Source organism: Drosophila ananassae, assembly GCF_017639315.1.
Source record: "Drosophila ananassae strain 14024-0371.13 chromosome Y unlocalized genomic scaffold, ASM1763931v2 tig00000090, whole genome shotgun sequence".
In the NCBI taxonomy this organism is placed as follows: domain Eukaryota; kingdom Metazoa; phylum Arthropoda; class Insecta; order Diptera; family Drosophilidae; genus Drosophila; species Drosophila ananassae.
In genome coordinates, this window is record NW_025319054.1 from 714420 (window position 1) to 727342 (window position 12923).

Genomic DNA, 12923 nt, shown 5'->3' on the forward strand with positions numbered 1-12923 from the left:
GATAGAGTGTGGGAGGTTAAACTGCGGTAAGCTTTGTTATTTATTATTCTTTCTTACCCTAATATGTATCCCCATAGAATGAAACATAAGTTGTACGCATACACATTGGCTTGTGTTTTGGAAGCGGGTTGCCCCATCGCCGCCGTACATTTGTTTAAGGCATCTCCCACACGAGAGACGACAGGCGCTTTTATTCGCAGTCAGGCGACTGGCGACATTGTTTTGGAACAACACCCTGGTGAGAGGATCGATATTGCCTGGACGACATGATGCACCATTCGCCCAGAAGGAGTCCCCGACTGAACGAGGGACAGAATATCGCACCGCAAGTAGATGGCAGCGTTTTGGACCCGCAACCTAGTGTAGGGGCGTCGCAAGCCGGCGGCCGAGGCAGTGAAGCCCCGGCATCATCAGCGCAGCTGGCAGCATCTGGAGCCACCAGGAAACCGAAGGTGGCCGACCTCATGGATAGGATCGCCGAGTTGGAGAAGGAGTTGGAACGCGCTCGCAGCGCTAATATGGAACGCACTGACCCCGTTATGTCGAGTGAGGTTGGGGTAGGTCAGCCGCCATTTGCAATCGGCCTGACCGTACCCAACGCGACAAGTGTTTATCATGCGGCGTCAGAGAGACCGCCATCCTGGAGCGGATCTCAAACGGTACCGTGTACCACGAGGATTAATCAAGCATCGCCATTTTGCGCTACCGGCACTACTGTTCCAGCGCATGGTTTCGGGCTACAGAATGAAGTGGCCGGTGGAACATCGGTACGTGCGCCTTCTCCTGGAGACGGTGCTTGGGCGACGAGCATTGGAGGAACTGCACGCTGGACGCCACGAAAGCTTCCTGAACAGCCTACGTTCGGAGGGAAGCCAGAGGACTGGCCCATTTTCTACTGCGCGTTTACGGAGACGACGCAAGCGTATGGTTGTACGGACTTGGAGAACAACCAAAGGCTACTGAAGGCGCTAAAGGACGACGCGCGTGAGACGGTGAAGTCATTGTTGATTCACCCCAGCAATGCGAATGCAGCGGTGGAGCAGCTGCGATTCAGATACGGTCGACCGGAGCAACTAATACGCAGCCAGCTCAACAGCATTCGAGATGTGCCTGCAATTACGGAGCACAACCTGGGAAAGCTCGTCGCATTCGCCACCCATGTCAGCAACCTCAAGGCTTTCCTACAATCAGCAAAGGCGGAGCAGCACCTGGGTAACCCTATGCTGATGGAAGAGCTTGTGGCCAAGCTCCCAATAAGCAAACGAGTGGACTGGGCAAGGCACGCTGCAACTATTCAGCCCTATCCGACGATTGTGGACTTCAGTTCGTGGTTGATGGAACTAGCCAACGTGGTCTGCGTGGTGGCGAACATTGATGGAAGGGAGCCAAAGCGTCGATTGCTTCATGCCAGCGTCGACCGAGAGCAGGACGAGCAACAGGAGAGCTGCCACAGGAATTGTCCAATTTGTGAAGGCCTTGGACAACATGCAGTTCGGGACTGCCAACGATTTATTGGAGCCACACCTACAGAGAGGTGGAGACTCGCAAGAAGACATCGCCTATGCTTCATGTGCTTGCAAAGCGGGCATATGACTGGATCCTACGCTGCGTCAGAAGAGTGCCCCGTGAATGGATGCAGGAGGAAGCATCACCGTCTTCTTCATGAGGAAAACAATGAAGGCTTCAGGAGACCGCCACAGCGAGGCGGCAATTGGAGAGGCTACAACCGGCAGGCAGCCGGACCGAGGGAAGGCGTCCAAGTGAATGAAGGAGCAGCCTCATCCGTGGATGCCTCTGCGACACCGGAGAGAAATTTGAGCTGTGTCGACGAGGACCGAGAACGACTTCTGTTCCGTGTATTGCCGGTGACGCTATACGGAGGTGGGAAGCAGGTGGACACGTACGCTCTTCTGGATGAAGGTTCTTCGGTGACGATGGTCGACAACGAGCTGGTTGCAGAGCTAGGCGTACAAGGAGTACGTCGTCAGCTGAACGTTCAATGGTTCGGAGGGCCACAAGAGAGCCTACTAACGTGGTACGTCTGGAGATCAGTGGAGCAGGCAAGTCCTCCCGACATGTGCTGAGGAACGTCTATGCCATTTCGAACTTGAGTCTGCCGATGCAGAGCCTGCACAGAAGGGATGTTAGGAGCGTGAACAAGGACGCTCAATTACCAATGAAGCCCTACGTAAATGCAGTGCCGAAGCTGCTTATTGGTTTGGACCATGGGCATCTAGGACTGCCGTTGAAAACGAGACGGTTTGCCAGCGAGGGACCGTACGCGGCCGCAACCGAATTAGGATGGGTTGTTTTTGGGCCTGTAGAAGGACGACGAGACACGCCATCACCGAGGTCTTGTCTGCTAGCCACGTCGTTGGATGATAACGTGGAACGGATCGTCGAGGACTACTTCGAGATCGAGAACTTCGGTGTGAAGGCGGCGCCAGCGGCCGCAGCCAGCGACGACGTGAGGGCTCAGAAGATCTTGGAGGATACTACGGTGCGAGTTGGCCGCCGATACCAGACAGGATTATTGTGGAAGACGGATAACGTTGTGCTGCCACGTAGTTATGATATGGCGTACAATAGATTGGTCAACATCGAGAAGAAAATAAAGCGAGATGGGCAGTTCGCCCAAGAGTATTCACGGATTGTCAATGATTATGTCGACAAGGGATACGCTCGGCGTCTGGAACGGCAGGAGATCGGTTCGGAAAGCGATAGAACATGGTACTTGCCGCATTTTGGAGTGGAGAATCCCAACAAGCCAGGGAAGATCCGATTAGTATTCGACGCAGCGGCACGAGTTGGAGGAGTATCGCTGAATTCTGCGCTGAGCAAGGGGCCGCAACACTATAAGGCCTTGGCATCTATCCTCTTCCATTTTAGGGAAGGTGCCGTCGGAGTCTGCAGCGACATTAAGGAAATGTTTCACCAGGTGCTGATCCGACCCGAGGATAGATGTGCGCAACGATTTCTGTGGAGAGATGGGAATGACCAACGGGACCCCGACGTCTACGAGATGTGCGTGATGACCTTTGGAGCAGCATGCTCACCGAGTGCGGCGCACCATGGGAAGCCAGTGAATGCCAAGCGATTCCTGGATTCGGATCCCAGAGCAGTCAAGGCCATCGTGGACTACCACTACGTGGATGACTATGTGGACAGCTTCGCCACAGAGAGCGAAGCGATCGAAGTATCTAGCAGAGTGAAGAAGATACATGCAGAAGGCGGTTTTGAGCTTTGCAAGTTCTCGTCCAGTTCGCCTACAGTGGAGAGGATGCTTGGACCCAGTGATCACGCCCAGAGTATTGGATGGGGTGAGGCCGAGCAAAAGATTTTGGGAATGCGGTGGCAGCCAGCCACGGACGACTTCAGGTTTCGCGTGAAGTACCACAAAGTCGCCCCCGTCATGTCCGATGGGAAGAGAATTGCCACAAAAAGGGAATTCTTGAGTATGGTCATGTCAACGTTCGACCCCTTGGGATTCCTGTGTTGTCTAATGATAACAGCGAAGTTGTTGCTGCGAGAGGTCTGGAGGAGGAAGATCTCATGGGATGAACCACTACCGGCTGAGATGTACAACGCCTTTATGGACTGGCGTAAAGAGATGGAGAAAGTGGAACGTTTTCGGAGCCCACGTCACTACTTTGGATCCGGACTGGTGAAGACTATCGAGATGCACGTATTTGTGGATGCGAGTCAGTCGGCATTCGCATCAGTGGTCTACTGGAGGATCACGTATGAGGACGGCGACGTGCAAGTGAGGTTCGTGTGCGCAAAGACGAAGTGTGCACCGATGCGAACGATGACGATTCCACGGTTGGAGCTGCAGGCAGCAGTTCTAGGAACGAGGTTGATGGACACAGTCAGACAGGACCATAGTGTGGCCATTGCAGAGACTGTGCTATGGACGGATTCGAAGACAGTGCTGCGTTGGATTGGCAGCACACACCGGCGCTACAAGCAGTTCGTAGGGAACAGAGTAGCCGAGATTCTGGAGTCGACGAATGTGGCCCAATGGAGATGGCTACCATCCGCCGACAACGTGGCAGATGATGCAACGCGAGCGCAACGCAGCGTGGACCTAAGCGAGGAGTCACGCTGGTTAAGAGGACCGGAATTCCTGAGGAGACCAGCGGGCAGCTGGCCAGGAACTGCACCCACCGACGAAGCGGATGCAGAAGACGAAGAGGAGATGCCGGGTGAGTTCGTGCTTGTTGGCGCGAGTGACCCGTTTATATCGCTGGAGAGATTCTCAAGCTACAGGCGATTGCTGAGGACTACGGCCTGGGTCCTAAGGTTCATACGTCGATGCCGTGGACAACGAGACGAGCTGGAGAACTACGGCCTCAATGTAGCTGAGTGTGATGCAGCTGAGGACTTGTTATTCCGTAGAGCACAACGTGAGGCGTTCCCCGATGAGGTGCAGGCCGCAGAGAAGGGCTTGGACGTCGCTAAAGGAAGCGACATATGTGGACTGGCGCCATACCTAGATGGCAATGGAATCCTGCGAGCGTATGGCAGGATCGATGCGGCGCTATGTATACCTTACAGCGCCAGGAGGCCAGTGATCCTCTCCCACCGGCATGGTCTCACGGAGATGATTGTGCGCGGCGCCCATGTGAGGATGAAGCATCAAAACGTGGATGCTACGATGGCGGAGATCCGGACCAGGTTCTGGATTACGAGACTGCGGAGAGTGCTTCGTAATGTGATCTCGGGATGCAGCGAGTGTAAGCTGCACAGAGCACGGCCGATGCCGCCGATTATGGGACCCCTGCCAGATTATCGTTTGGACGCCTATGGCTGGCCGTTTAAGAGCACAGGCCTCGACTACTTTGGGCCGCTGCTAGTGACCGTTGCTCGGCACCAGGAGAAACGGTGGGTGGCCTTGTTTACCTGCCTGACGACCAGGGCGATTCATCTGGAACTGGCACATGACCTGTCGACTGATTCCTGCATACTTGCAATCAGGAATTTCATCTGCCGTCGAGGGCCTGTACATAGACTGTCCAGCGACAATGGCAGGAACTTCGTTGGAGCAGACAGAGAGGCCAAGAGATTTGCGGAGATCTTCGAACCCGAGAGGATCCAGTCGGAGCTGTCAAGCAAAGGGATTGAATGGACCTTCAACTGCCCAGCGAACCCGTCAGAGAGCCACACAGTGAAGGAAGTGGCGCCGAAGGAGCACGTCCTGGAGAGTTTCCTGATAGAGGCGGAGAATGTCGTTAATTCTCGTCCTCTCACCCATTTGCCAGTGAGTGCGGACCAGGAAGCCCCTCTCACACCCAATGATCTCCTCAAAGGAGCAGCTTGCCCACCGGATACCCCCGGCCTGGATGGAGGCATCGTCAAGGAAGGAGCTACGCGGAGGAGGTGGGTCTTGGAGTACCTACCCACGCTGACACGGAGAGAGAAGTGGTGCCGCAGAGAGAAGCCAATTCAACGAGGAGACATTGTCTTCGTTTGCGATCCAGCCATTCCGCGTCGAGACTGGCGGAAAGGCGTCGTGGAGGAGACCTTTGCTGGAACGGATGGTGAGGTCAGACGAGCCCGCGTTAGGATCATGGATGGAGATCGGACCCGCTGGATAATGCGCCCCGCTTCAAAGTTGGCGGCTTTGGATTTGAGTGAAGAAGTTCTTCACGGAGGTGGGGATGTCGCGGATCGATTATCGATAGTTAGTATTTAAGTAGAATTTTGTTATTGTGCACTCGTGAAGAGGTTGGGCACACTAGGATAGAAAATAATGGCGCGTGTGGTGAATTTGTCGTTGTTGTGATAGAGTGTGGGAGGTTAAACTGCGGTAAGCTTTGTTATTTATTATTCTTTCTTACCCTAATATGTATCCCCATAGAATAAAACATAAGTTGTACGCATACACATTGGCTTGTGTTTTGGAAGCGGGTTGCCCCATCGCCGCCGTATATTTGTTTAAGGCATCTCCCACACGAGAGACGACAAATGTAAAATAATATTGTCAAGTACCAATGTAACTCTACATGAACCAACACCAATTTTAAAACTTAAAGAATCATTAATCAATCAACAAAAACAAGATATTGTCTACAAATGGATTGTATTTATAAGCCTAATACTTGAAGTTGTAAGCATAACAATTTATAAGGAAAGGAAAGGATGGAAAAATTTCCATAAGGAAATTTTTGTTGAATTCAACAAGGATGTTGACATTTCTAAAGGAGGGGCGAGTAGTATATCCGCAAAACACTTAATGTATCTGCAAACACCCTAAATAAAACCAGTATACCCCGCCATACCTATAAAATCATATATAAACAACATTCCAGAGCATACTGTGGGAATAATTCAAATAGGCTAGACACAAACCCTTTCCTATAGCATTATCATTGGCATCCAGACATAAACATAGACATAAACCATTCACACGCCTTTATCGACGACAGTAGACGTAAACATCAATCTCCTTTTGCTCCAAATTCATAAACAAGTGCCCTTCCTGGGAACCTACATGTCAGTATAAAACTCTGACCAATCAAAACTATTCAACCAAAGTCCATCTATGCTGCCAGCGTAGCTGTCACCGATAAAAGCTATAGTTATAAGAAAATTGAATTTGTAAAATCAGTTTATAATCAACGATCAATCCATATCCTATTGGATATCTTTATAACTCATTCTTGATATTAAAAAATAAAATTTATAAAATAAAAATCTTAATTTTTATTTTTTTATTTTAAATCGGGAATTAAAATATATAATTTGTATGCTATCCTAGCTTCACAGGTGCTAACGAAATCGCCAGATATAAGCGATATATCAAAAGTTTCGTTATCTCAAGGGCTATCTCAAGGGCTAATGAGCAAATTTTAAAAACCTTTTTTTTTCTTAAAAAAAATGTATTTTTCGTGTATTTTCTGTATTCACTATTAAGACATTTGGTGTAAAAGAAAGGGAAATACGTATTTAAAAAACCATTTCAAGCGGGTAAAGCACGTTTTAATATATTTATTGATTATAAAGTTATAAATTTTTTATGATAGTAACAAACATTTTGAATTTTTTTCAGGTTTGCCAAGACAGGATTGTTAAAACAGACAACCAGACAAACCGCCTTCATTTGGAATAAGCTGTAAAAATCCATTTCTTGAATAACTTCTAAAAGAAATGTCGGATTGGGTCAGGAATAGAATGCCAATATATTCTATCTGTGTTCTATCTGCCCCAATTTAGTGATATAAAATTTGTTTACTTTCACCCTAATTTCTCCCAAATCAAACGACTTTTGAAAAATGTTTGGAAATGTATCTAATGTTGGGACTTGTGCCAGCATCGAATAGAGTAATTATTACTAATTAATTGTCTCAGTGTAACTAGCCGCAGCGGTCCTTTAATTGCCTGTCATCAGCTGTTCCATATTCTTTGGTCCTCCCAGATTCGCATGAGCTTTGTTGTTCTTGGGTAGCGCATGCCCTTTGGGAGCTTTGGTGAAGCTTCTGCGCAAGCTCTTAGTTTATGCACATGTGTATTCGGATTTGTTTGGAGCGGCCGCTGCCTTTGTTTTGGGGTTAAATTGACCCATAATAAATTGTTATATAAATTGAACCTCGTTTTATTAATTCGGCCGCTATCAAAACGCTGATATCTCAAGATCTAATTAAAACTAAAGCAATGGCGTATCATTCATTCAGATCGGATGCCTAAAGAAAATTTTTATTTCTTCGGCTATATAAAGAGTCTCCTCGCTCACGCCAAGGGATGCACGGACTGCCGTTCCATTAGTATATAAATCACCAACTTCTTGCTAAACCTTTCTCTTCTTTTGGCATTGTAAACAGAACAATTCCTTTTTATGTTGCAGTGCAATGGATCAGTGAAAAAAATTATAAGTTATAACCTTCAATAATGAATTCGTTTTTGAGTTCATTGATTGTATTTGGGGATTGCTCAGAAAATTCGGGGTCGCTTATTTTTAATAAAACTATCATAATTATTGTGGGTATATACCACTAGATCTTATCAAGATCGTTTGCTTGACTTAGTTCTCTCTTTGTTATGCACTTATTGTGCATTAAGTGTATGCTTTATTCAGTGTATATCCACACAAAATTATGACAATTATTAAGAATAAAATAGTTGTTAAATAGGGATCGATATTGGTTGATTCTATTTTATTAATAAAATTTGCAGTGGAATCCACTGTTTTTGTATCGATTAATTGTATTTATATTATTATTTTTGCTTAATTATATCTCTTTTTTTACAACTTTCTGCCTATTTGTTTGTGTAGCGTTGCGGGATATAATGCTATTGGGCGGAAAGAGTTTCGCTCAATTTTACAATGTTTTAATATATATTAGTTGCAGCACCGTTATTATCCGACATCGTATTAGCACAGCGAGTTTCGGTTTTGCACACACTACGACCAAATTGCAAGTGTAACTGCCTGCGTCGTCCCTTCTTCTTTATATCCTTACCACCGAATCACACTCGACGACGGCGACACTACACTGTCGCCCTGCTAAAACGACATTTCTTAAATCGACAACACACACACACACAGAACCAATCACAGTCCAATTAATGACTGTGCAATATTCCTATAAGGATGATATTAGCATACCCATACACTTATACCAACTTCCACACATTCTTAGTGTGCGCCGACACGGCCATCCTGACCATTACACTACCTCACGCAATTTTTCCAAAATTGGTTTGTTACCATTCAAACTTATAACACTTATTCAAATATAACTTCTCATATCTCATCTAACGTTATAATTTTCATTACAAATTACATCTTCATGTTTCTGTGTTTTCTTTGTTAACTAATACAAATTCTTTTCTTTGAGACCTTATATTTTCTCTACCTATTAGCTCATTTTTACATTATCATTAACCATTCAGCTTTTACTGCATGTTTGCTTGGCCTCTATGAAGTATATTTTTTTTGGCTTTAAGTTTCAGTTTATGTTTGAGCTTCATAAAATAAAGAACTCTTATATCAAAACTCCGGCACAAGCCGTAAAAGTCAATTCACTTGTAAAATTGGTTACTCAGCCTCAAGGGCGTAACAACGGAGTTAGTAACTCCCACCATAACTTCCAGCAAGAAGGAAGAACCCTAGGCAACCGCCAGGGACAATCATATTACCCGCAACTGCAGACATCCTTTCCAGCAACGGACCAAATAATTTAATTAATTTATACACACACACACATATCGTTAAGTTCCACAAATGTAAATTTTCTGTAATACCAATTAGACAGTGAAACTGACAAGAACATAAAACTCTACAGTCTACTGCTCATTCGTTTCTTTGGTTGGGGATCATTGTTTGGTCCTTCGCAATCGGATTTGTTTTGAAGTTTTCTGTGCATTGGCTCACATTTGTAATTGTGTTTCGGCATGGAACAATTAAAAGCATCGAGCCACTGCAAACATATCTAGACCTGAAGAAGGAGACGTCATCGTGGCGAATTCAGCTAGTGCTCAAATGGTAGGGGCATCAGCTCAAAGCGAATTGCCTAAAATTCAAATTAAACGGTTCGCTGGAAATTATTCAGAGTGGCCAGCTTTCAAAGACATTTACGAGAGCATAAATCACAACAAGGCGAATTTGACAAATACGCAAAAATTTCATAATTCGAAATCTTCTCTGATTGCCGAGGCGGCGAATCTGGTACGGCATTTGGCTAATACGGATTCAGCTTACCAAGAAAAAACCGTTGAAGCCGACATGGGGCCACAATCCTCATTAAGGGGAGGGTGGTCCACAAAGACAGCCTTAGGTAGGCCGAGCAGGACTATATTATCCCTCGCCTGATAATTTTTTAATTTTTTAGTATCCATGTTTTCTAGCCATTTGGCATAAGTTGGCATAGCCGGCAAACACTGCATATTTGCGTGGCCGCTATGAAATATATTTTTGTTAGCTTTAAGTTTAAGTTTATGTTTGAGCTTCACACAAAAAGAACTTTTATTTCAAAACTCCGGCACAAGCCGTAAAAGTCAATTCACTTGTAAAATTGGTTACTCAGCCTCAAGGGCGTAACAACGGAGTTAGTAACTCCCACCATAACTTCCAGCAAGAAGGAAGAACCCTAGGCAACCGCCAGGGACAATCATATTAGCCGCAACTGCAGACATCCTTTCCAGCAACGGACCAAATAATTTAATTAATTTATACACACACACACATATCGTTAAGTTCCACAAATGTAAATTTTCTGTAATACCAATTAGACAGTGAAACTGACAAGAACATAAAACTCTACAGTCTACTGCTCATTCGTTTCTTTGGTTGGGGATCATTGTTTGGTCCTTCGCAACCGGATTTGTTTTGAAGTTTTCTGTGCATTGGTTCACATTTGTAATTGTGTTTCGGCATGGAACAATTAAAAGCATCGAGCCACTGCAAACATGTCTAGACCTGAAGGAGGAGACGTCATCGTGGCGAATTCAGCTAGTGCTCAAATGGTAGGGGCATCAGCTCAAAGCGAATTGCCTAAAATTAAAATTAAACGGTTCGCTGGAAATTATTTAGAGTGGCCAGCTTTCAAAGACATTTACGAGAGCATAATTCACAACAAGGCGAATTTGACAAATACGCAAAAATTTCATAATTTGAAATCTTCTCTGATTGCCGAGGCGGCGAATCTGGTACGGCATTTGGCTATTACGGATTCAGCTTACCACACTGTGTGGAAGCGACTTAATGAAAGATATTATCGTCCACGGCACATCGTGAATTGGAAGAGTTTATGAAGCTGCAAACAACAACAAAGTCAGATACAACAACATTACGAAATACCCAAGGATAGGATGTCGGGTCAAGCTGCCGCCGGAAAGAAGTTCGCCCGCTCTATTCTCGTCGCCCGCTCTCGTGCATTCGATCGGCCTCATGCATCTGCCGTCATGCGCTAGCGTTTGTCTCGCTCTCTCGCGGGATATTTTGGTCGCTCCGCAGCATCAAGCGTTGAGCCGCGCACATTATTCTAATTCGGTCGTCAACCCTACTCAGTCACATATATAAATGTATCATTTGTAGAAACGCCAAAACAATTAAATAAATTGTATCAATATCTATAAATCGAACTGTGCTTATTTTTATTAAAGGCAATAGAACACAAAAATAAAGCTACCGAAAACGCTCAGTAACTAAACATTTGGTGACACCGACGTGAATGTGCTTAGGAAAATTTGAGCCGCTGCGCAGCTTAAAATATATAAACATAAACAAATTAAAAATCATTATTCGGTTTGTGATTTGTGCGCGAAATATTAGCATCTGATGATACATACATACATACGCTGTTTGTTTACGCATACGCATACCTGTTTACACGCTGTTTACACCTTTATAATATAATATATAATACTCCTATATAAAGTTTATATAGAAGTTGCACAGTGGGTCGCGAGCTGACAATAAATAAATGATAATATTTTCGTTGCGAAAAGAAATCCACTTTTAGATTGTGATTGAGAACCCTCAAGGAACCCTCATTGAAAAAATTGGAGAAATTTCCGGAGGCGATGATAAATGTGCGGCTTAGCGAATTGTAAAGCATCGTCGAGGATTTCAAGAGAGCAATGCGTCAAGCTGCCGTGTGTGTGGACGCAGACATCCTAGTCTGCTGCATTTTGGTTGCAATTCGCCAGTTCAAGGCCAGCACCCCTCTCCCGAGGTTTCCACATCTAGCGACGCTATTTCTGGTTCAGCGTCCAGAATCGTTTTAGATCGAAGGATCGTTTTGGTGATGTTGCTAGCCACTGCCGATATTCTGGTTAGGAACCGCTCCGGAGTTCTACTGCTCTGCCGAGCGCTGCTCGATTCTGGCTCGCAGGTGCATCTAGTCACTTCAAGGCTGGCGGACCAGCTACAGATGCGGAAGAAAAGGTCTCCGGTGACTGTATCCGGTATAGGAGGCGCAGGGTTCTTTACAGATGGGTTTACTGTGCAAGTCAGCTTGCAATCCCAATGCTCTGTCTACTCTGCGCAATTAACTGCGATCGTAGCCTCCAACATCACGGACCTTCAGCCCAATTGTGCATTGGACGTCAGCTCTTGGAAAATTCCCGTCAATGTAGAGCTAGCGGATCCTCATTTTCACCAGCCTCAGCCAGTGGCTTTGCTAATTGGAGCTGGATTATTTTACGAGCTGCTTTGTGTCAGACGGAGCCGGTGAAGGTGGAGTCTCGTCGCAGTTTTGTTTCAAAGCCAAAGAAGAAGCGCTTCCTCCAGGTGCTCAGCGAGAAGTATAAATATTAAAGACACCATCGTCACTTCGAGCAGCGCATCGAGAAGCGTCTTGCCGGGATCTGCACAGTGGTGGATAGTGTGATAGGTATATAACCTAGTGAGGATATGAAGCGCGGTTTGACTTTGGCAGCGAAATGGCTACCGAGATGCCGTCCGGAGCTACAAGGCGGACAGTCAACAAGTTGTGCTTGCTGCCCCTTCATAATGCTGTTCAAATTGCTACCGTCAGAGTATGTCGGTTGCGCTGCTGAGGATGGCGTCCGGAACTACAAGGCGGGCAGTCAAACAAATTTTGCTTGCTGCCCCTTCATAATGCTGTTGAATTCGTGATGTCACTTTCTTCTATATTTATGTATATTTATGTTATGGTCGCAGTCCCTTAAGTGGCGACACGTATCTTATATTATTAGATATATAGTCAGCCGATCCTTATAAAATTTGGCATATCAAATTATTTTGCCCAAAGAGGAATCCACTGAAACTCCCATCCTTCTAACTTGAAAAACAACGAAGTTATGGCATTTCCGATCAATCAGTTATATGGCAGCTATAGAATATAGTTGACCGATCCCGTTCCGACTTATATACTGCCTGCAAAGGAAAGAAGGGTGTGTGAAAAGTTTCAACTCGATAGCTTCAAAACTGAGAGACTAGTTTGCGTAGAAACAGGCAT

General features: G+C 45.8%; 1 protein-coding gene across 1 annotated transcript; it reads left to right on the top strand.

The window, feature by feature from the left end:
- The first annotated feature begins 266 nt into the window (after nucleotides 1-266).
- LOC123258165 lies at nucleotides 267-5298 on the top strand. The gene is made up of 3 exons (XM_044718042.1): nucleotides 267-1976; nucleotides 2048-5230; nucleotides 5266-5298. Exons 1-3 carry the CDS (start codon nucleotides 267-269, stop codon nucleotides 5296-5298), a joined length of 4926 nt encoding a protein of 1641 aa, XP_044573977.1.
- The last annotated feature ends 7625 nt before the right edge of the window (nucleotides 5299-12923 follow it).

Bases quoted from the DNA above. Each gene is read 5' to 3' on its own strand.
- LOC123258165 (XM_044718042.1), top strand. From the start codon at position 267: ATGATGCACCATTCGCCCAGAAGGAGTCCCCGACTGAACGAGGGACAG. The intron at 1,977-2,047 runs GTACGTCGTCAG...GTACGTCTGGAG, and splicing joins CAGAGCTAGGCGTACAAGGA to ATCAGTGGAGCAGGCAAGTC. The intron at 5,231-5,265 runs GTTAATTCTCGT...TTTGCCAGTGAG, and splicing joins TGATAGAGGCGGAGAATGTC to TGCGGACCAGGAAGCCCCTC.